Below are 21,777 nucleotides of genomic sequence, written 5' to 3'. Positions count from 1 at the left end.
GTACCTTCTTGCTGCAACTTCCCTTTCTCACTATGGCACCGTGATAGAATTTTATTGCACTTTCATTTTTCCTAATTTTACCTTCCTTACTTCTACATGTCTCTGTAGCCTTTAAAAGTGTAAATTCCAAGACTTGTGAAGTTATATTCATATTTGTTCTTATCTTATCTATGTTCTTGGCTTATTGTCTTTTTAAATATTATCACTTTATGGATGTGGTATACTAATTGGGATGAAAAGACAGTTCTATTTTATACTGAGCAATCCAGCACTACTGGCAAGACTTAGCCTTTAAAGCAGATTTTGTGAAAATTTTGAGCAATTATTTTCAACAGTACTGAACTCAATTAATCGCATGTTCACCTTAGCTACTTAAATGTTAATAAGCATCATTAATGTTTAAGCCTGGTCTTTTTTCTGTTATTCCTATTAATTAGCCTTTCATGAAGTCATCTGCAGTAAAAATGAAAGCTCTCACTATTGTGATTGACAGCTCTTCAAAAAAAACATAAATGCCATTATTAAAGGAGGCAAAAGAGGCAAGTAAAACACAATAATCTAATTTTAGCAGTGAGATAATTTCATACAAAATCTCCAAACACTGGAAATCTGAAATACATTGGAAATGCTCAGGAGATTAGGTGGTGCCCATGAAGAGAGAAACATGGTTTAACATTTCACATTGATGACCTTCCTTCAGAGGTCAAAACCTTTGTGATATAGCAGTTTTTAAAAACTATGGAACAACAGAAAGGAGTAAAGAACAAATATAAAGGTCTACAATAGTCAGAATATAGCAGTGATATCAAAGATGGGATGATGATGCTGTTGAACACAATGATATCTATATGCTGAATTAGGCAGCAAAAGATTTTCAGAAATTTACAAGTGTTTTATTGTAAATGTGTGGCTACCTTAGTTTCCACATTTCCTTCTGGGCCCTTTTTCCCTGTCCAGGAGCCAACTCTCCATTTAGGGGAAAGCCCCAGTTTTTAAACACAAAGTCCAATTCATCCTACGCGTTCCCCAGTCAATTCTGAAGCTGTTCATGCTAAAACTGAAAGGGTCCTGTATTTTGAATACTGACAGTGCAAGGGGGACAATGGCCTATAAAGTAAAAATGGATCTTGAGGAACTGTAAATATTATCAGTAAAATGATTACTGCCACTTGTTTCCTGAAAAAGACGGTCACAATTTCCAGAATCCAAACTCGATATTGAATCTGAAAGGTTGCAAAATGTGTAGTCAGAAGATTACGTGCTGTCTGTAAGCTTCCATTTAGCTTCACTGGAACAATGTCAGGAGTTCAGAACACAGAGGTCAGAGTGAGAATGTACTGGGGAATTAAAATGGCAAGCAACCAAAAGCTCAGGGTTATGCTTGTGACCTGTGTGAAGGCATCTCACAATCAGCCAATCAATGTTTCTTATCCCCAGTGTAAACAAGACCATGTTATGCACAGTGAATACAATATGCCACGTTGAAAGAAGTTCATGTAAATCACTGTCTTACCTGATTGGAGCCCTGGTTTTTGGAAAAGCAAACGGAACCACAAGTGTGGGAAGGTACTGTGGAAGGAGGGCAAGTATTGAGTGGGATGGAAACGTGGGCTCATATCAGGGAGTCTACAGTCTCTGTACCGCTGAAAAGGACATGGAAAGGTGATAGCATTATGGCGGTAGAAATGGTAGAGGATGATCTCTTAGATGTAGGAGCCACTAGGGTGAAAGATGACAGAGAGGAGACTTGGAAGTGGCAAAACTAGTGTGAACTCACCTCGTAAGCTTCAGTGTAGAATTTGAGTTCAGATCATTACCACCATTTCTAGGTTTTACTCTTTTTACCGTATATTCTTCCCTTTGTGGTTTGGGAGTGTGGGAAAGGAGTGAGAGCAGAAGTGTAGGAAATGGATCAGGCAGCTTCATGGTAAAACAAGATGAATGCAAATCCATAGTTGAGGAAAAAGGCATCCAATATGCAGTTTTGGAAAAGAGCATTGTCAGAATAGACATAACTGAGACGAGAGGCGATAAGTAGAATGAATACAATTCTTTCTGGAAAAGGGTAAGGAGGAAATGTAATCAAGGTAGCTACGGAAGACATTATAACGAATATTGATTGCAGTCTGCGCTGACAGATGTAAATAGAGAAGTCAAGGAAGGAAAGAAACATGGATGGACCATGTGAAGGCAAAAGAAAGGTAAAAATGTGAAGCAACGTTGACCAAATTTTCTTGTTCAGAATGACAGCAGGAAGCAACACCAAAATAAGAACTAAGGAGGATTTGAACAAAGAATGTTCCTCGTAGCCTATGAAAGACTGATAAAACTAGGACCCACAAGAGTTCCTATATAGACACCTTTTATTTAGAGAAAGTGAGAAGAACTTAAAACAAAGTTATTTGATCTAAGAACAAGTTCCAGTCTGATGACTGTGGAATTGGACAGGGACTGACCACATTCAAAGAAGAAGCAGAGGAGAAGCATACTATACCAATGAGATTGGAGGTACAGAGATATTGGACATTCACAGTGAAAATAAGATGGTTTGGACTAGGAAGCTGGAAAGTATTAAAGTGGTATACTATATCACAAATCACAGAATGAGGTCATAAACTAACTAAGAAAGGAAGAAATCAGTACCAAGGGACAAGAATGGGCTGAAGCAATGGATCTAGCAGCAGGTGATGGGAATGACTCTACTATTGCCATTTACAGCATCTCTCCACCAGTGTGTATAATTGTCACATCACCTCTCCTATTTAACACCATTATCCCTGCCATTGTTTAATCATGTCTGCTTTCTACCTTATTGCAGGTCTTTTTTTTAACCTATTCTCCAAATCTCAATTCCTTTTCAGGCCTCTGCGCTTCCTTAATACCTGCTACTTCTGTAACATTGTCCAATTCTGATGAAAGGTCACAGGCCTGAAACATTTGCTCTTTCTCTTTCTCAAGATGCTGTCTGACCTGCTGGGTATTCCTTATTTGTTCTGTGTGTATTTTAAGTGGATTCATACTTCACTTTCTCCAATGAATATTGACTCAGAGCTAATCAATTTGAACAATTAACATTTCTTCTTGGTAGAAGTTTTACTCACTTTTCAAAACACATGTTAATGATTAAATATGTACTATAGTTTTAAGGAGGACATTTTCTCAAACCAAAGCTGCAAACTAAATGACAGTTTTTGTCATGGTGCAATTTTCAATCACAAATTCCTCTAGTTTCCCATCAGCCACTTAGGATATGGTTTTAGTTATCAGTCCAACTTTGACATTGCAAGTTATTAGGTAGCAGCAGATTTTTTTCTTTTACTTAGAATTTCATAGGATAAATGGCACAAAAACAAGCCCTTTGGTACAACAAGTCAACGCTGGTGTTTGTGGTGTATGTAAGTCTCTCCCCATCTACGGAGGTCTGCATCTGCAATCACAGCCAACTCTTCCCTCTCTTTCATGTGCTTGTCCATCTCTTTAAATGCTTCTCTCCTATTTGCTTCAACTACTCTCTACAGTATAATTTCTGAGGATTTTTGGAGCCTTTATAAGTTTGCCAAAATATTTTTCCAATTTGTCAGTTTCACCATAAAAGGTGACCTTTACACACAGATATTGCACAGCAGTGTACATTTAGAAGGCACTTTTACAACAGTAAAATATGGCAAGGCATTTCACAGGAGTGCTGAGAAGAAAAATTAACACCACATCACATCTGGAAATATTAGTACAGATGAACATAAGCTTGGTTAAATATGTAGGCATTAGCAAGCTCTTAAGTAGAAGCTCAGGGGCAAAAACACTTGGGAAGGAATTCTCAATCTTCAGGCATTGGCAACTGAAGGCAAGGCTACCAATGATGGAGTAATTAAAATCACACATGTCAAAAGCTAGAATTAGATCATTGCCAATATCCTGAAGGAATGTGGGACCCAAGAGAGGCAGGGTTAATTCCACGCAAGCTTTATATAAAAAAAGAGAGAATTTCAAAATCATGGTGGTGTCAAATTAGCAACAATGTTGGTGACGGCAAGGAGTCTGGGTTGGGGACTGTAATCACAGGGTCTTCCTGTCCCAGACCACCACTCCCACCCTTGACAGGAGCACAGCAGGCCCTTTAGATTCTCAGGCCCAGCTATTTGGGCCCTGATATGACCACATTGTCCCAAGCCCTGCCTCGTGCATATTAGGATATGGACAGCAAAGACAGGGTGAACTAATGTGCAAGATGGGAAACTAGTGGGAACAGCCATAGAATTTGAACTATTTCAAATTATTCTTACGATTTGATTGCAAACAGAAGCATATTACTTTGGAATATTAAAACTTTTTTTGATAAAAGGATTCGGCCTCAAAGGAAGGCATTCAAAAACAGCAGTGGTGGCTGTTTACTTCTGTTTTGCACATTATTGATCTGTGGATTTCAATGAAAGAAAAACAGAAAATTTCTGCTGTGTGTCCTTTGGCAATTAAAAAAAAAATGCTCCTGAGAATGATATCTTTCATATTGTGTCCTACCCAGCTCTTTCCAAAGATGAACTGCATGGTGGGCATTTAACAGACCAGGGCAGATAGTTTGATCTATAAAATAGATGTAATATGATGTCAACTATGGCAATCTTCCAGAAATCTAATAGAACAAATTATTTGGGAAATGAAAGGTCCATACCCGACAGTTTTGAAGTCGCATGTCAATTGAAAAAAAATACATTTGTTCTGGTGTAAGTGTAATCCCTTAAAAATGCTGAAAAAAGTTAAATTGAAATTGAAATTTAATTTTCCTTTCAGAGAACAGGATCATGAAAAGAAAAATGTATTTATTTTGCTCACTACTGCATTCTTAAGTAAGGCCTAATGCCTTATAATCACGTGATTATTTTTAACATGCATTTACAGTTGTGATATAGGCAAACATGACAGGCAGTTCACAAAGGACAAATAAATTATGGATCAGACAATCTATCTCTGCTGGTGGTTAAGAGAGTAATGTTGGTTAAGACACGGGAAACGTCTTATCATTCTTCAGCTACTGCCACAGGGCCTTTTACATGCACCAGAGCAGACTGATGAAGCCATGGATGGCATCCTACCTATAATGCACTGTTTCAGCTAGTTGACATGATCAGAGTGACTAGAGCAACAGTGTAGGTGACGGCAAGATTGATGAGACTACAGCTTGAATCTACAGCCGTTTGACTCAGGGGCACCTGAGATAGGTCAACGGCTATGTCTGAGTGACAATTGGGGTGCTGCTTGAGCACTGTTCCGATCAAGCTTTGCTCATTTGGTGCTTTTACCAATGTCTCCAGTTTAGTAAAAGCTCTGCACAGCAATTTCCCAAGCTCAGTTCATGAATGCTAGTACTCGCTCTGCAACAGACTATGTTGAACAGGAGTGCACAGGTGCAAAGTAAAAGAATCTCAATTTAGTTGAATGAAATTTAAAAGAGATGGACATGCATTCAAACACTGGATCTTGAATAATCACACTTTACTTATTCTAAATTTGGTAGCTATGGTATCAAACAAGTAACTCAGAACTCATGTTTTCAAATTGCACCATATAGTCATCTGTAAGAACTTAATTAAATAAATCCAATAATTTATAAACTAACACCAGAAAAACAGGCACAGCAGCTGCTGAATTACTAAATAACCGAACTAGTTAATTAATGATTTCTTCTTCAGGAAGATTACCCTGCAACACCTATCCATTTGGCCTCCACATGACTGCAGTCATACAATAAGTGGACAATATTGGCAATGACTTAGGTTTCATATCAGAAAAAGACTTACACAAATTCAATCCAGTGGACTCACCAGTTGCACCTCATTAACATAAGCAAACTGTGGCCAATTTGGAAAATGTCCCACGAACTAGACAAACAACAGCTTGACTTGGCTTTACTCACAGAATTCTGTCCATCAGCCAACATCCTGGACTCTCCCACTATCATCACCTGTGTATGTCTTGTCCCACCAGCTGGACAGACACAGCAGATGGTCAGCAGGCCATTGTGATATGCAGTCAAAACAGACTCCAGACTTCATGAAATATCATAGTTCCAAGTTAAACATCTAAGAAGACTTTTCCTGATCATCATCAACTTGCCCCTAACAGGGGAGTGTTGCTGAATAAAGAGAACTTGAAGTGCAGATTCTTATATCCTTGGAAGTGTAATACCAAGTCAACAAGATAGTGAAGAAGGCATTTGGTATATTTTCCTTTATTGGTCAGTGTATTCAGTATAGGAGTTGGGGAGATCATGTTGTAGCTGCACAGGACATTGATTAGGCCACTTTTGGAACACTTCTGTCTCCTTGCTATAGGAACGATGTTGTGAAACTTGAAAGGGTTCAGAAAAGATTTACAAGGGTGTTACCAAGGTTGGAGGGTTGGAGCTATAGGGACAGGTTGAATAGGCTGAGGCTATTTTTCCTGGAGCATTGGAGGCTGAGGGGTGGCCTTCTCGAGGTTTATAAAATCATGAAGGGCATAGATAGGGGAAACAGACAAGGTCTTTTCTCTGGGGTGGGTGAGTCCAAAATTAGATGGCATAGGCTTAAAGTGAGAGGGGAAAGATTTTAAATGGATCTAACAGTCAAATTCTCCACAGAGAGTGTTGTGTGTGTATGGGATGACCTGCCAGAGGACGTGGTGGAGGCTGGTTTAAATATGACGTTTAAAAGGCATCTAGATGGGGTTAATGAATAGGAAAATGCTGGCAAATGGGCTTAGATTTATTTAAGATATTTGGTCAGCATAGATGAGTTGGACTGAAGGGCAGGTTTCCCTGCTGTGTATCTCTATGATTCTATGACTCTATCAGATCTGAAATACGTTATTCTACATTGACCAGCATTTTGAAGAATCAGAGAGAGAAACAAAAACACAAACTATATCCCTATTCTCTAAATGGATGATGTTGATATCCCACAGCGCACTGCGCCCTAAAAGATACAACTGCCAGTAAGTTGAATTTGAAAAACGCTCCCAATTTTAAGCTTTTCCTACACCCTGCATCTGCCTTGTCACAGCTGTGGTGCATAATTAGTAGTTCCATGTTCCATAATTTGTAGGGCTACTTCTGGCACAGTGGTAGTTTCCCTAACTCTGGATCAGGAGGTTAGGTTTTAAGTTCCACTTGCTCCAGAGGTGTGTAATAACTTGCTTGAACAGGCTAATTCGAAAATATCTGTTCCACTATTGTTGAAAATGAGGTGCGATCAAGTAGACTGTAGTTCAGTTTTGCCTTTATTCCCTGTCATACTCGCTGATCTGGAAAGCAAGTCATGAAGAAGGATACAGTCTAGGCTTGCATTCTAACACCATCATCTGAATCATTGGACAACATTAAAGTTAAGGAAAATTATAACCAGCAATATTCAGAAGTTTCCATTGTGGGGATACATTACTTCTTCAAGAAATATTAAGTTTGCAAACTTAAAAAAAAGTCGATATTTTGAAGAAGTGGATCCATTACAGATTTTTTGCCCAATATTCATACGATATTGATAATTTATGACTATCTCCAACAAAGCTGCAAATTTTCTGTAACTTGATAAGTACCCACAAAAGAATCAATGAGTGGTCCTGTAGTTTCTAATTATATTTTGCTAATTGCCATGGGCATGCGTCGTAATAATATCAAACAGTCTTATTCATGAACTTCATGTTATTCCTACAAAGAGTATTTTCCTCAGAAGGTTCCTTTTAAAGAAATTTGGCGCAGTCAAGTATGTGAATCAGAAAGGGATTGCAACATGGAGGAATTAAGACTAAAAGAAAAGTCAGTCAGATTTGTTTTTCGCAGCCATAAAGGTACAAAGCAGCAGGGAAGTAGGATCACAGAGGATTTGATGTGAATCACCTGCTCTGTACATTGGATACACCCTTACATTACCAGTTATGTGCTTTGATACATTTAATTATTATTTGAAGGCCCTAAATTATAAAATAGACTTTTAAACCTACTCCATCAGTGGGTAACTTTAATGAAACAGCTAACTTAAAATAAACCTTGTTTGTTTTAGATGATTTTAATTATTTGATAAACAACTGATCCTTAAATTTAACACGGCAAGTGTCATCTTGACATTTATCTTCCACCAAAGTGTTTTGATGCCTTTTTAACTTGAATGGGTAAAAGAAAGAGGTGAATTCAGTCCAAACCTACCTAAAAATAAGTTCCAAAAAACAAGCGTGCATGCTGTGTAGGAACACATGCGTTCAGCAGCAGCATGCGTTTTAAAGCAGCGTTAAGATTAATAATTTACAAGGTGATAAAATATTCAGCTTGATGACATGGCTATGGGTGCCGTTTTAATTCCGAAGATTTGACGGTCGACATTAATTATTCGGATTTTATCCCGGCTCAAACCTTACTTCCACAATAAAGTCATCAAAACAAAAACAGGCTGAATCAGATCAGAGAAGAGGGTTCGAGGGAATCTTACGTTCTATCGCGTATGAAATAAACCTCATTTCATTTCTGTACCAGAGATTAAACAGTGGGTAACGGAAAAGCCTCGATATTCAAAGAGGTGGTTTAGCCGTCTTTGTGTCACAGGGGCTTTCTGTTATCAGAGATACTGAGCAGGTCAAGGCGAGCATCAATCGACACTGAAAGTGCATCCGCTCTCCTGCGCTTTGGGTACATCATTTTTCCTCTTGGTTTAAAGGAACATTTAGGGAAATGGTATAATGTTACAGATGGCATGGGGAGTTATTTCGGTTGTGCTCGAGAGTAAACATTGGGCATTAATGTTGCGCCCTCTCGCTTGTCTCTGTCTCTGCGTGCCTGTTTCATTCAGTGCTAGTGATGGGGAGGCTAACTGACGGGTGGGGGTCGCTCCGTGTGTTCCTACAGCCCTGAGGCTCTTGTGATAAACGGGGCGGTGCTGAATGTTGGAGCTGAGTGAACAGTCTCACTGCTCTCATTGACGCAGTCCACATTTCTCTCAGCTTTGTCCTCCAAAGAAAGACAGAGAGAGAGAGATAAATATCAGCAGCTTCACGGGGCTCACTGAATCCTCTCGCAGAGCGAATTAAAACAATTGCAGTTGTATTTGTTTAAAACAGAAACAAAACAGTCACTTACCTGGCCCAGTGGAGATGTTTCTTTAAACAATAAAACACAGGACCAAACCCAAATTTAATACGGTCCGATTTAAAGACAGAAAACAAAGGGAGCGTGGTTAACAAAGGTCTGAAAAGGGACCGGCTTAAAATGACATTTAAGTTTCCCACCAGGATCCATCATTTTAGTGTTGAATTGGTGGAATCTGTTACAGATTACAAAAGGAGATATTCACCATCTCAGTTTAGGGTCGGTGAAGCAACACACGCGCAGGGTTAGTGTTTGGCTAGGCACATCTCGTCAATGTCAACGTCCCGATCTGATAGCACTTTGCTCGCCTCCCTTGTTATCTCACTGCGATCTCATGTACCACTCCCCATTCGCAACACCGTCATCTCAGCGAGCAGCGGCGGCTTGTTCCCCATCCCGCGTTGTACTCTCCGACAGTACCCAGTTCCCAAACCGGGGAAATTATCAGACAGCACAAAATAAAACAAACAAGGTCCTACTTCCCCCTTCCCCTTCTTTCTTTCCGACCGGAGACGGAGAACACAGGGAAGCCCAGGAGAGTGGGGCTTATTCTCGGGATCTTTCACTCTCAGGACTGAGAAGGGTTAAAACTTTCCCGGAGCCCCGGGGATTATCACAGAAACCGCATTTTTTTCGTGCGATCAGTGGAAAATGACGTCCCGAGACGGCGAGGTTTAAACAGAAGAAAGATACACAACAATATACACACACGTCTTCCCCTCCCAACCCTGTCCCAGCAGAGCAGCAATCCTCTAACATCGCCGTTCTTTTAAAAGGTCAAAACTGAAACCTTGAAATGATTTTTTTTGTGACGAACAACGCGCACAAAAAGTGCCACCATCAGAAAGGCTGACCTTAACAGTTTATTTTTACTGACTGTCCTATTTGCGTGAAGTCCTGAGATCGAGACAACCAAAAGGGAGGCACACACACACACACACACACACACACACAAACAGCCAAGCAGCCTTCAGGTGTGTGAATAAAACTTACCTTGGGCGAGCTGGAGGACAGCCAGGCTGATGGACAGGATGAAAGTGGCAGAGAAGTGAAGTGTTCTCATGTTGACTGCTCTCACTCTCCTCTCCCTACCAATACAGCTTCGCATCCAGGATGTCGCAACCAGATCCCAGACCGGGTCACTCTGCTGCTTGCTGGGCTTTGCTGGGTCAGTCTGCACACAGACAGTCCGTCCTTCAGTCAACGACTGCAGGGAATGTACTGAAACACTGGACACTTTTCAGTGACGCCGGATGATGCTGCGTGTCAGTGCAAGCAGGGAGAGAGGGAGAGAGAGCATTGAGGAACAGCCAGAGATAGCGCTGCCTGATACTATTCCTGCCGGCCCACGCCCCCCACCGCCAGACACACACACACACACAGATACACACACAAACATACAGAGACAGCGCCGCTGCTCCACGTGTTCCTCCCAGCCAACACCATCCCGGAAACTACTCACCTTCTTTCACACCCCACTGCTGTCCTCTGCTCGCTGCACTGCCCCATTCTCTCCGTAACACCTACCCTACGAGTCACCCCGCATCTCTTCCTCAACACCCTATCAATCCTCTGCAATCAGCCTGTTCATCCACTTTCCACTTCTCTCCATTTCTGACTGTCGTTCGCTCTATCCTTCCCTACCCCATCAACACGCGTTTTACATTTTAATAACTAGCAAATGGATTTGATCCAGCTTCTTAGAAAACGTATTTATTTAATGTCGCGACAATTGCTCGACGAGGTGTAATCCTGCCTGCTTGAACTGATTGCATTTATTTTGCAGTTCACCGATATTTAAATAGGTGTGTTTGAGTTGCAGATGCAAACTCGAAGCATTGCAGATCTCAACAAATCTGGGGTAAATGAGAGTGTGCGATGGACTTGTTTTCACTTGCGCTGAAGGAGTGCTCTGGGTTGTCTGTGTTGTGTTGGAACTGAACGCTTATTCGTGTATTCTCGTCCGTGTGATTTTATTTTGTAGTCACTGGTAGCATTTTCGCGGGGCGTTGTTATTGAGTATTTGCAGTCCGTTGTCATTTAGCCATGCAAGCTGCGCACTATATATAAATGTTTAAAATGTAGCAGCAGTTCACACAAGCACGTTGCTCCACTGTAACTCATCAGTAAAGTTCTTCCGGTCGCCTGTTAAAGGTAGATTGGGTTCACATTGTTTAGCAGCAATGGGGACAGATTTCTAGTTTATTGTCAGAAGTGATCGCTGAACTGAATCATATATGTGTTGTAGTGTTGAAAGAGACCATTCGATTCACCGTACCTGCAGGGGCTTTTAAAATAAACATCGATAAACTAAAACGAACCTCCTGCTTTTTTCTCTATACCCTTACGGAGTATATTTTATCCTAATAATCATCCGATACCCTCTTGAATGTCTTACTTGAACCAGCCTCCCCCATCCCCAGGCAGTTTCCAGGCAGTCCTTGCTCCTTTTTATGAGTCAAAACAGATTCTCCCCATCAACTCTATCCAGCCCACTTACGATTTCGAACTCTACCGTCAAATCTCCTGTCAGCCTTCTTTCTAAGGAGAACAGTCCCAACGTCGTCAATCTGTCCTCCGAACTGAAGATTTATATTCCTGGAACTATTCCTGTAAATCACTTCTCCACTTTCTCCAATGTATTCACATCTTTCCTATAACATGGCATCCACAATGGTACACAATATCCCAGTTGAGATCTAACAAGTTTCTTAAAAGTTCCGCATCAACTCGTTGCTCTTGTACTCGATGCCCCTGTTGTTAAAGGAAAGATACTATGCTTTATTAACTGCTCTGACCACTAATTCTGCAACCTTCAATGTTCTTAGATAGAGATATACAGCACGGAAACAGACCCTTCAACCAACTCTTCCATGCCAACCAAATATCCTGAGTTAATCTAGCCCCATTTGTTAGGAGTTGGCCTATATCCCTGTAAACCCTTCCTATTCATATACAATGCCTTTTAAATGCTGTAATTGTACCAGCCACCACCACTTCCTCTGGCAGCTCATTCCACACACGCACCACCCTCTGTGTAAAACGTTTGCCCTTAGATCCCTTTCAAATCTTTCCACTCTCACCTTAAATCTATGCCCTGTAGTTTTGGACTCCCCGATTCTGGGGAAAAGACCTTGTCTATTCACCCAATCCATGCCCCTCATGATCTCATAAACTTCTATTGTTACCTTAGCCTCTCACGCTCCAGGGAAAATAGCCCCACCCTATTCAGCCTCTCCCTATAGCTCCAACCCTGGCAACATCCTTGTGAATCTTCTCTGAAACTTTTCAAGTTTCACAATGTCCTTATAACAAGGAGACCACAACTGCATGCAGTATTCCAAAAATGGCTTGACCAATGGCCTGTCCAGCCACAACATGACCTCCCAACTCCTATTATACTCAGTATCAATACAGTGTGGAGCTAGAGAAACATAGCAGGTCAGGTAGCATTAGAAGAGCAAGAAAGTAGGCATTTCAGTTTGGGACCCTTCATCAATCCCGACTCAGACTCCAGCATCTGCAGTTCTTGCTATCTCCTATACCCAATGCTCTGACCAATAAAGGAAAGCGTACCAAATGCCTTACTATTCTGTCTACCTGCGATTCTACTTTCAAGGTACTATGAACCTGCACTCCAAGATCTCTTTGCTCAGCAACACTGCCCAAGACCTTACCATAAAGTATTTAAGTCCTGCCCTGATTTGCCTTTTCAAAATGCACGACCTCACATTTACCCAAATTAACCAGCATCTGCCATTCATTGACCCATCTGATCAAGGTTCTGTTGTACTCTGAAGTAATCTCTTGGCTATATATATCTAAAGAACTGCCGATGCTGTAAATCAGGAACAAAAACAGAAGTTGCTGGAAAAGCCCAGCAGGTCTGGCAGCATCTCTGAAGAGAAATCAGTGTTAACGTTTCAGGTCCGGTTACCCATTCTCAGAACATGTTATCACACAGTCTACCATTGCACACTATCTATTGTTAGTAACTAACAGTGCACATTAACAGTTATTCACCCTCTCGGCCAGTTTTTTTTATCAACTCCTTTGTCTTCCAACTGTTCTTCTCTCTCTTTGGTCGTTATCCTCACCTATCATTTACTCATGACCCCTCCCCCTCCCTGACTTCTGCACATTAACCAACATTTTTCCTAGCTATCATTCAAAAAAATGTTCTGAGGACAGGTCACCAGACCCAAAACATTAACTCTGATTTCTCTTCAAAGATGCTGCCAGACCTACTGAGCTTTGCCACCAACTTCAGTTTTTGTAACCTTCTTCACTGTCATCTGCAAACTTATTAACCATAGCTCCTATGTTCACATCCAAATCATTTATATGAATAACAAAAAGCAGTGGACACAGCACCAATCCTTGTCTCCAGTCTAAAAAGCAACCTTCCAGCACTACCCTCTGTCTTCTACCTTTGAGTCAGTTTTGTATCCAAGTGGCCAGCTCTTCCCGTATTCCATGAGATCTTCATCTTAGTTAAATGCATCACTTCACTCTTCCCTGCATTAAAACTCATCTGCCACTTATCCACCAACTCCAACAATTGATAATGTCCTTTTGGAGTTCTACATAGTTTACAATTCTTTTGAGTTATGTGTCATCTTTGAATGCTTTGAAATTGACCCCTACACACCAAGATCTGTTTCATTACATATATTAAGAAAAGCAACAATCCCAACACTGACTCCGGGAGAACTCTATTACAAACCTTCCTCCAGCCCATAAAATATCCATTGGTTATTACGATCTGTTTCATAACACCCAAAAAGTTTTGTGTCCATGTTTCTGCTGACCTTTTTTCCATGACCACGACCAATAACTTTCCTCACAAGCCTGTCATGTGATATTGTAACAAACACCTCTGAGATTCCCAAGTGCACACCACATCAATAACGTAACAGTCATTACCCTCTCTGTTACCACTTCAAAAAAAACTCTAGCAAGTTAGTTAAACATAATTTCCCCTTTAGAAATCCATGCTGATTATTCCTAATCAACTCTCATATTTTTATGTGATCACTAATTTTATCCTGAATAATCATCTCTAGAAGTTTTCCCACCATGAAGTTAAACTAACAGATCTGAAATTGCTGGCCTTGTCCTAAGTCTAGGAAAGACGTAAAAGATTATGAACAGTGTCCCTACAATTTCTGGTCTTACTTCCTTCAAAATCCTTGGATGCATCTCATCTGATGCTGGTGATAGCCATACCATTCAGAGCCCCCATTGTCTGAGTAGAGACCCCCATTCACCAACCCAGCCCCTGAGTTGCCAAGGCTTTTCCCTTTGATCTGGTTGTCTGCTGTAACACAGAAACTAATGTTTTAATTCCCCTGCAAGGATGGCACAAAATGTTTATGATGGCAGCATAGAGAGGCAGTCCATAAGACCATAAGATAGAGGGGCAGAATCACACCTTTCAGCCCATCGAGCTACTCCACCATTCGATTATGGCTGATGTGCTTTACAACACCATTCTCTTGCCTTGTCTCCATTACTCTTGATTCCATTATTATTCAAGAACGTACCTGTGCCATAAAAATAAAGAACCACAGATGCTGGAAAGCAGAAACAAAAACAGAAAAACTTGCTGCCCACATGCTTCTCCAGCCCTCACCGTTCACGGTGTTTCTCGGGGCATGCCTGCAGACCCCCAAGTGCAAGACGACGCTGCTCACTCCAGTTCTTCACGTGTCTCGGTCCGCTCGCTCCAGTTCTCCGGGAGTCTTGGCCCGCTCGCTCCAGTTCTCTGGGAGTCTCGGCCCGCTCGCTTCAGTTCTCCTGGAGTCTCGCCCCGCTCGCTCCAGTTCTCCGGGAGTCTCAGCCCACTCACTCCAGTTCTCGGGTGTCTCAGTCCACTCGCTTGAGTTCCCTGGGGGTCTTGGACACTTGCTCCAGTTCTCCAGAGATCTTAGCTCGCTTGCTCCAGTTTTCCGGGGGTCTTGGCCACTTTCTCTGGTTCTCTGGGAGTCTCAGCCGCCCACCCCAGTTCTCCAGGGATCCCGGCCACTCGGTCCAGCTCTCCGGGGGTCTCAGCCCGCTTGCTCCGGTTCTCTGCAACTCCAAGCCTGGGGTGGGGTCAGAAAGGGAAAAAGAGGGAAAAAAAAGGGAAATGGTGTAAAGGACTGGACGAATAGAGGAACTCCGACCGGACCGTCCTACTCTGACGGCATCTTGGGCTTAATTCAGCTCGCCTCTTTGAATTAAATATACCCTCCCTGACTTCTAACTGTTCTTGCTTTTTTTTTCTCAATCATTTGATCAGACATAGTCTCTGAAAATTGTACTTCAACTTCCTTATCTTTACCCCTTGATTTTTCCTCTTGCTCCGCCCTGTGGCTTTCACCTTGTTACCACACAATCAGGAAATGTCCCAGGATACACATCCGGTTACACCTCAATTGCCTGATTTCCCATTGGCTTTTTGACCATAGTAGGCATCACTCCCACCTGTGATCCAGTTATATCGTTAACAAGGACAAACTCTACTTCTGAAACGGAAAATCTCTCTCTCTCTCCTACCATGCTTCATCATTTTTCACCGGATCCTCCAGTCTCATTGTACAGAACATAGAACATAGAACATTACAGCACAGTACAGGCCCTTCGGCCCTCGATGTTGTGCCGACCTGCCATACCGATCTCAAGCCTATCTAACCTACACCATTCCATGTACATCCATATGCTTATCCAATGACGACTTAAATGTACCTAAAGTTGGCAAATCTACTACCGTTGCAGGCTAAACGTTCCATTCCCTTACTACTCTCTGAGTAAAGAAACTACCTCTGACATCTGTCCTATATCTTTCACCCCTCAATTTAAAGCTATGCTCCCTCGTGCTCGCCATCACCATCCTAGGAAAAAGGCTCTCCCTATCCACCCTATCTAATATAATCTATAGAATGGTACACAGCTGTTCTCAACGTGAAATCCACCTATTACCATCTTTTCTGGCAATACACCTTCCAAACTACATGTCTCCTCATTTCTCACCATCAAAGATTGACTTGCTTTCGTACTTCTTCAAATTTAAAATGTTTTGCCTGTTCCTCCTACACGAGTAAACCTTACCTACACAAGTAAATTCATTAAAGAGATCTGGCACTTTCTTCTCAACCAACCCCCTGACCCGGTTGTAAATTCTTTTGCAGCTTTTTAGCTTTCACTATGCTTTTTTTCCCTCCCTCTTCAACAAAGCTCACTGGGTTATCCTATTTTCCCACATCTGCCTTCCCAGTGCTTTTTTTTAAAACTGACAATGCTGAAATTTCATGTGGCCTACTCTGTTGCAGTGAAAACACCTGACCTCTTTTCCTTCACTTTCTCCCTCATGAGTTTCCTTTTGACCCAGTGGTAAACTATGTTTACTATCTTCAATGAGATCTCCTTTTCCCTTTCCACCCGAGGATTTCTCTTTTCCTCAATGTCTATCTCTCACAGATTGAAGTAGATGTCGGAAGCCAAACTATTAGGAACCAACTCATAACCATCTGCGATTTCCACTGCTGATCTTGCAATCTTAGCTCTCTGTGCTTCCATATGAGTCCTCACTACTTCAAGAAGTGAATTTTTGAACTCCTCCAAAATAATCGTCTCTCTATGAATGTTGTATGTTTAATTTAGTTTCAATGTCTTTATCCACCAATCAAAATTGCTTTGTTTGGTCATTTAAAACACAATGTATGTCTGACCAGGTTCCTTCATTAGATTTCTAAAATGTTATCTGTAGGCTCCAAGCACTAGTTCATATGCACTTAAAACGGCTTCTTTCACTTCATCATGCTCCCTGGATACCTCATCTGATAGTGATGCAAATACCTCACTAGCTCTACCTACCAACTTTGTTTGGATCAACAGTACCCACATAGTCACCAGCTTTTTCATTTGGTTAGCCATAAGGTCATTGAAAAATGAAATGAAAAAGGCTTCTACATCTTTTTCGCCAAACCTAGGCAATGATTGGACATAATTAAACAGATCCCCACCAGGCCTTTGGCTATGATGAGATTGCTCTCCATCACTGTCCTCGATGTTGCTCCTACCGTTCACCTCTACCTCCGCTATTTTAAGTCAATTTGAGTTTTTAGTTCCAACCTTCAAATTTCAAAAACTCTTTCTTCTTTTCTTCTGCTAGGGCGATTCTTTCTTTCTACTTCAGGTCGTAATTCAAGCCGTTTCATTTCCCTTTCTCTTTATAGAGTCATGGAGTTATATAGTATGGAAACAGACCCTTCGGTCCAACTAGTCCACACCCACCATGTTCCCAAGCTGAACTTGCCTGTGTTCGGTCATTATCCCGCTAAACCTTTCCTATTCATGTACTTATCCAAATGTCTTTTAAATGTTGTACCTGTATCCACCACTTCCTCTGGCAGTTCATTCCACACAGAAATCTCTGTGGGAAAAGCTGCCCTCATGTCCTTTTTAAAACTTTCTCCACTCACCTTAAAAAATGCCCCCTAGTTTTGAACTCTCCCATCCAAGGGAAAAGACCCTTGCTCTTCATCTTACCTATTTGTATTCATATTCGTATTCATTCATCTCTAATCAAGCTGCATCTTTTGCAATTGAATTTTCCCCATTTCCAACGATTCTGATCACATTTCTGGCAATCATGAATGTTACGCTTTTGCTATAATTATCTCCACTTTTCACACAGACAAAGAGAACCCCAAGTCTAATTTGTTTGCCAATTGAAAAAAAAACTTTGCTTTGCTCGTTTTCTGTAAAACTCCCAACGTGACTTCTTCCATCCCCCAAAAAACACTTAGTGGCTGAAAGAGTCGTTACTACACAAGGCACGCTTGAAACCAACCAAATACAACACCTGACAAAAAAAATCAATATTCACTGCCTTTGAGTCCAATAATCCTAAACCCAAACTGTAATTAAAGATTTTGATCCTAACAAGAACCCCCAATATGTAGATGTTGGTGTGTTCGCCAAGCTGGGAGATTTGACAGCAGACATTTTGTCCCCTTACTAGGTGACATCCTCAGTGCTGTGGACCCCGCTGGGAAGCGCTGTTGTCGTGTGCTGGTTCGAATTTAGATGGTTTGGTTTTTGTTGCTTCTGGTAGTTGCCAGTTCCGGTTGTGCATTGTAATGCTCGGTATATCGGAACACCAGCTAGCAACTAAACAACATGACCAGATGTCCTTGGTTTCAATACACACAGATGAGAGAAACTACAGTTTCAACTGGAACCTCACTACTATCGTCGGACAAACCAAACAGAGGAGATCCAGAGATAATGGGAACTGCAGATGCTGGAGAATTCCAAGATAATAAAATGTGAGGCTGGATGAACACAGCAGGCCCAGCAGCATCTCAGGAGCACAAAAGCTGACGTTTCGGGCCTAGACCCTTCATCAGAGAGGGGGATGGGGTGAGGGAACTGGAATAAATAGGGAGAGAGGGGGAGGCGGACCGAAGATGGAGAGAAAAGAAGATAGGTGGAGAGAGTATAGGTGGGGAGGTTGGGAGGGGATAGGTCAGTCCAGGGAAGACGGACAGGTCAAGGAGGTGGGATGAGGTTAGTAGGTAGGAAATGGAGGTGCGGCTTGGGGTGGGAGAAAGGGATGGGTGAGAGGAAGAACAGATTAGGGAGGCAGAGACAGGTTGGACTGGTTTTGGGATGCAGTGGGTGGAGGGGAAGAGCTGGGCTGGTTGTGTGGTGCAGTGGGGGGAGGGGACGAACTGGGCTGGTTTAGGGATGCGGTGGGGGAAGGGGAGATTTTGAAACTGGTGAAGTCCACAATGAGAACTTTTGGAGGCTTAGCATTCATCCATGGATTCCATCAATAAACACATTGAATTAGACCCGATACATGGACCATTACAACGCACAGCTGGAACTGGCACCTACCGGGAGCAGCGAAAACAAGGCCATATAAATTCGAGCCGGCACAAAACAACAGTGCTTCACAGGAGGCTTCACAGCAGTGAGGATGTCACTTAGTAAGGGGACAAAACATCTGCTATCAAACCTCCCAGCTCGGTGAACATACTAACATCTACAATCAGCAGCCCAAACAACAAATCTTCACTCAAACCCTGAGGCCCCAGTTTGTTATGGACCAGACCAAACTCCTTCATAAAGCCATTGAGAAGATAGCCTCGACCTGACTTTTTCTTATTTTTAAAGCTGCTGTGTCCCAGATGCAATTTGATTGGCCTATCTATCAGGCTTGAGGCAAAACAGACTTTATTCTTACATGGTAGTTAAAATACAAAAATAAAGAAAAATGATTGGAATGACTTAACTCTTGGAAAACTCAACAGAATTTTAGATTTTTTTGACAACTAAACAGTCACTATTCCAGTATTGTAGCATCCCAAAATACACCCTTGGCAAAGGTAAATTCAGTAACATAGATTGTCTCACATACAATTCTATCAACAGGAAGAGAACCCAAGCTTTTAGCTATAACCCAGAGAGGAATAACAGCCTGTACATTCAGCGTCAAGACCCCAGCATCTACCAAAAGCCAAAACTAAAATCCTGGTTCTGTGGGAGCTTGACCCCACCCCTCCATCCTGCTTCTATTGTTCTGATTTTGAAAGAAAACCAAAGCTAGTGGGGCTCAGAGCAGATAGCACAGTTCCAAGTTTACAACACTCGGTTTCCAAAGAAACATGACAGAACAAATCCTTCCTAAAGGCAAATCTCATAATATTAGGAATATTTCAACCAAACTGCATAACCAAAAATAATGATGGAACAGAATTCATAATAGCTTTGAGAAGCGTTTAGCATGTCGGTCATGATATGTGGTGGTTATATTGAATGACTAGTTAACAATATGGCCAGAGTAGTAATCCTATGAACATCGTTTTAAATACCACCAAAGTAGTTTGACAATTTAAGTTCAGTTTAAAAAAAATGAAAAATTCATCACAAAACTGTTGGATTGCTATTAAGAAAACAACAATTGATTCACTAATGAAGGAAGGAAACCTATTGATGCATGATTCCAAACCATGCCAATGTGATTGATTCTTAGCTGCTCTCTGAAGTGGACTAGCAAAGTTATTCTGTCACAAAATCACTAATGTCAGGCAAAATATGCCAATTTAGCAAATGATGTCCATACACAAAAATTAATTTGTAAAGTATAAATATTTGAGAAACAAACTTGAAAAGCTACTGGGAAGGATCAGAGTTAGGGAATAAAGATTATAGGCAACAAGGACTGAATTTTTTTTTGTGCTGTTGTCATCAGTGTTGCCTGTCCCTGTTAGAGAAAATATTAACACACCTGGAAATGTACTGGCACATCTCGTGGTTAATAATTTGTCTCCTGGGCTTTTAACTGGTGAGTAAATTATATCTATATATGATTGAAGCCAGGGCAATAAAACTATCCATTTGCAGTAAATAAAAATGCAGCCCATTGGATCTCTGTAAAATTGATAGTCAACAGATCAAAAATCAAGAATACACTTTTGTCGTACAGGCAGAATACCACTTTGCAAATAGCTAGTTTAATAAATGTATAAAACTCATAACAAAATGGAAAAAATGATAATACAAATCTAGTGTTCGTACTGGCATTCACTTTGTTCTCATTCAATGGAAAAGTTTATCATCATAAGGTCAGGTGTGGTCCGATGTAACAATTCTATAACTACACTCCAATAACACATTACCTCGGAAGAGAAGTCACTATTGAATAAGTGTGATTCTTATTCTCCTTCTAGCATTCACTTTTTTGTGATTGTTTTCTGAGGAAAATTGTCAGGGATTTCCTGCTAGCTAATGTTTATATTTCCAAACTGATCATAATATTCTAAAAAGGCGCCTCCATGGTCCACCTCCCTCCTTAGTCGCCTGATTTTTTTTTGAGGATTGTGACCACTCTCCAGTCTCAAGAGTGAAGAAAAGGAAACTTCCAGACTCTATTCCAGTGTATAACCAGTCATTTGATTCAGAAATTAAAAAAAAACAACTTGGGGCTTGTAACAGGTCATGCGATGAGAAAGTTATTTTGTTTTGGCTGTGTTTTTTTTCAGCCAAGTTCCAAAGCCATTGAACCAGCTGTAAGTAAGTAAGCAGCCAAGGTAATATACAGCAATAATTTCAAAGTGGGAGTACAGCTTCTTCTAACTTGTTCCAGCCTCAGGTTTATCTAAGAATCAACCTCCTTGAAGTTTGATTACAAGGAAGTCTCGCAGCATATTAAAAATGCTTTGCTTTACAGGAACTGTATTTTAATGAAAGCATCAACTCATCTAAGAAGGTGCAGTCTGTCATTAAAGAAACTGAGTAATCAAAAGTCACAGTTGCATAAGTTTGCCTTTATCTGTACCTGGCTTCTGTCTGTGTGATAGCATGTTTGAAATGAGCGAGCGAGACAGTGTGTTTTAAAACATCTGAAGAAGTGTGTAATAACAAACAACTGTGCAATAAACAACGCCGAAAACAACTGACGGCTGGGACTGTTTAATTGGGACAGTCAATCTGTGGGGGGAGGAAAACACACTCATCTTAATGCAAAAGTGTTGATCATGGGCTGTAAAAAAAGGAACATACAAATACCATCCATGTCAACTGAATTATAGATATGCCTGCGCTAAACAGTTCTGATCCTGTAGAAAAGTACTGGATCATTTGTTTCCCTGAATTTTGTCCTTCAGTCTTTTAAA

At 41.2% G+C, this 21,777-nt stretch overlaps 1 protein-coding gene across 11 annotated transcripts in view; it reads right to left on the bottom strand.

Moving 5' to 3' along the window:
- Positions 1–10,744, bottom strand: part of LOC125451166 (EGF-like repeat and discoidin I-like domain-containing protein 3) — a 213,558-nt gene extending 202,814 nt beyond the window's left edge. For 2 of the 11 annotated variants that reach the window (XM_048527964.2, XM_048527965.2), the window contains exon 1: positions 10,103–10,469. In XM_048527964.2, the coding sequence (XP_048383921.1) occupies positions 10,103–10,217 (115 nt within the window). In that variant the 5' untranslated portion in view covers positions 10,218–10,469. Of the gene's footprint in view, positions 1–9,100; positions 9,287–9,314; positions 9,564–10,102; positions 10,470–10,571 lie in introns of those variants that run through there. The other 9 variants (XM_048527967.2, XM_048527971.2, XM_048527968.2 and 6 more) reach the window with 7 other exon arrangements.
- Between the last annotated feature and the right edge of the window lie 11,033 nt (positions 10,745–21,777).

The sequence above is a fragment of the Stegostoma tigrinum genome, chromosome 3 (assembly GCF_030684315.1).
Source record: "Stegostoma tigrinum isolate sSteTig4 chromosome 3, sSteTig4.hap1, whole genome shotgun sequence".
Classification (NCBI taxonomy): Eukaryota; Metazoa; Chordata; class Chondrichthyes; order Orectolobiformes; family Stegostomatidae; genus Stegostoma; species Stegostoma tigrinum.
This window is presented reverse-complemented; position numbering and strand designations above follow the sequence as displayed.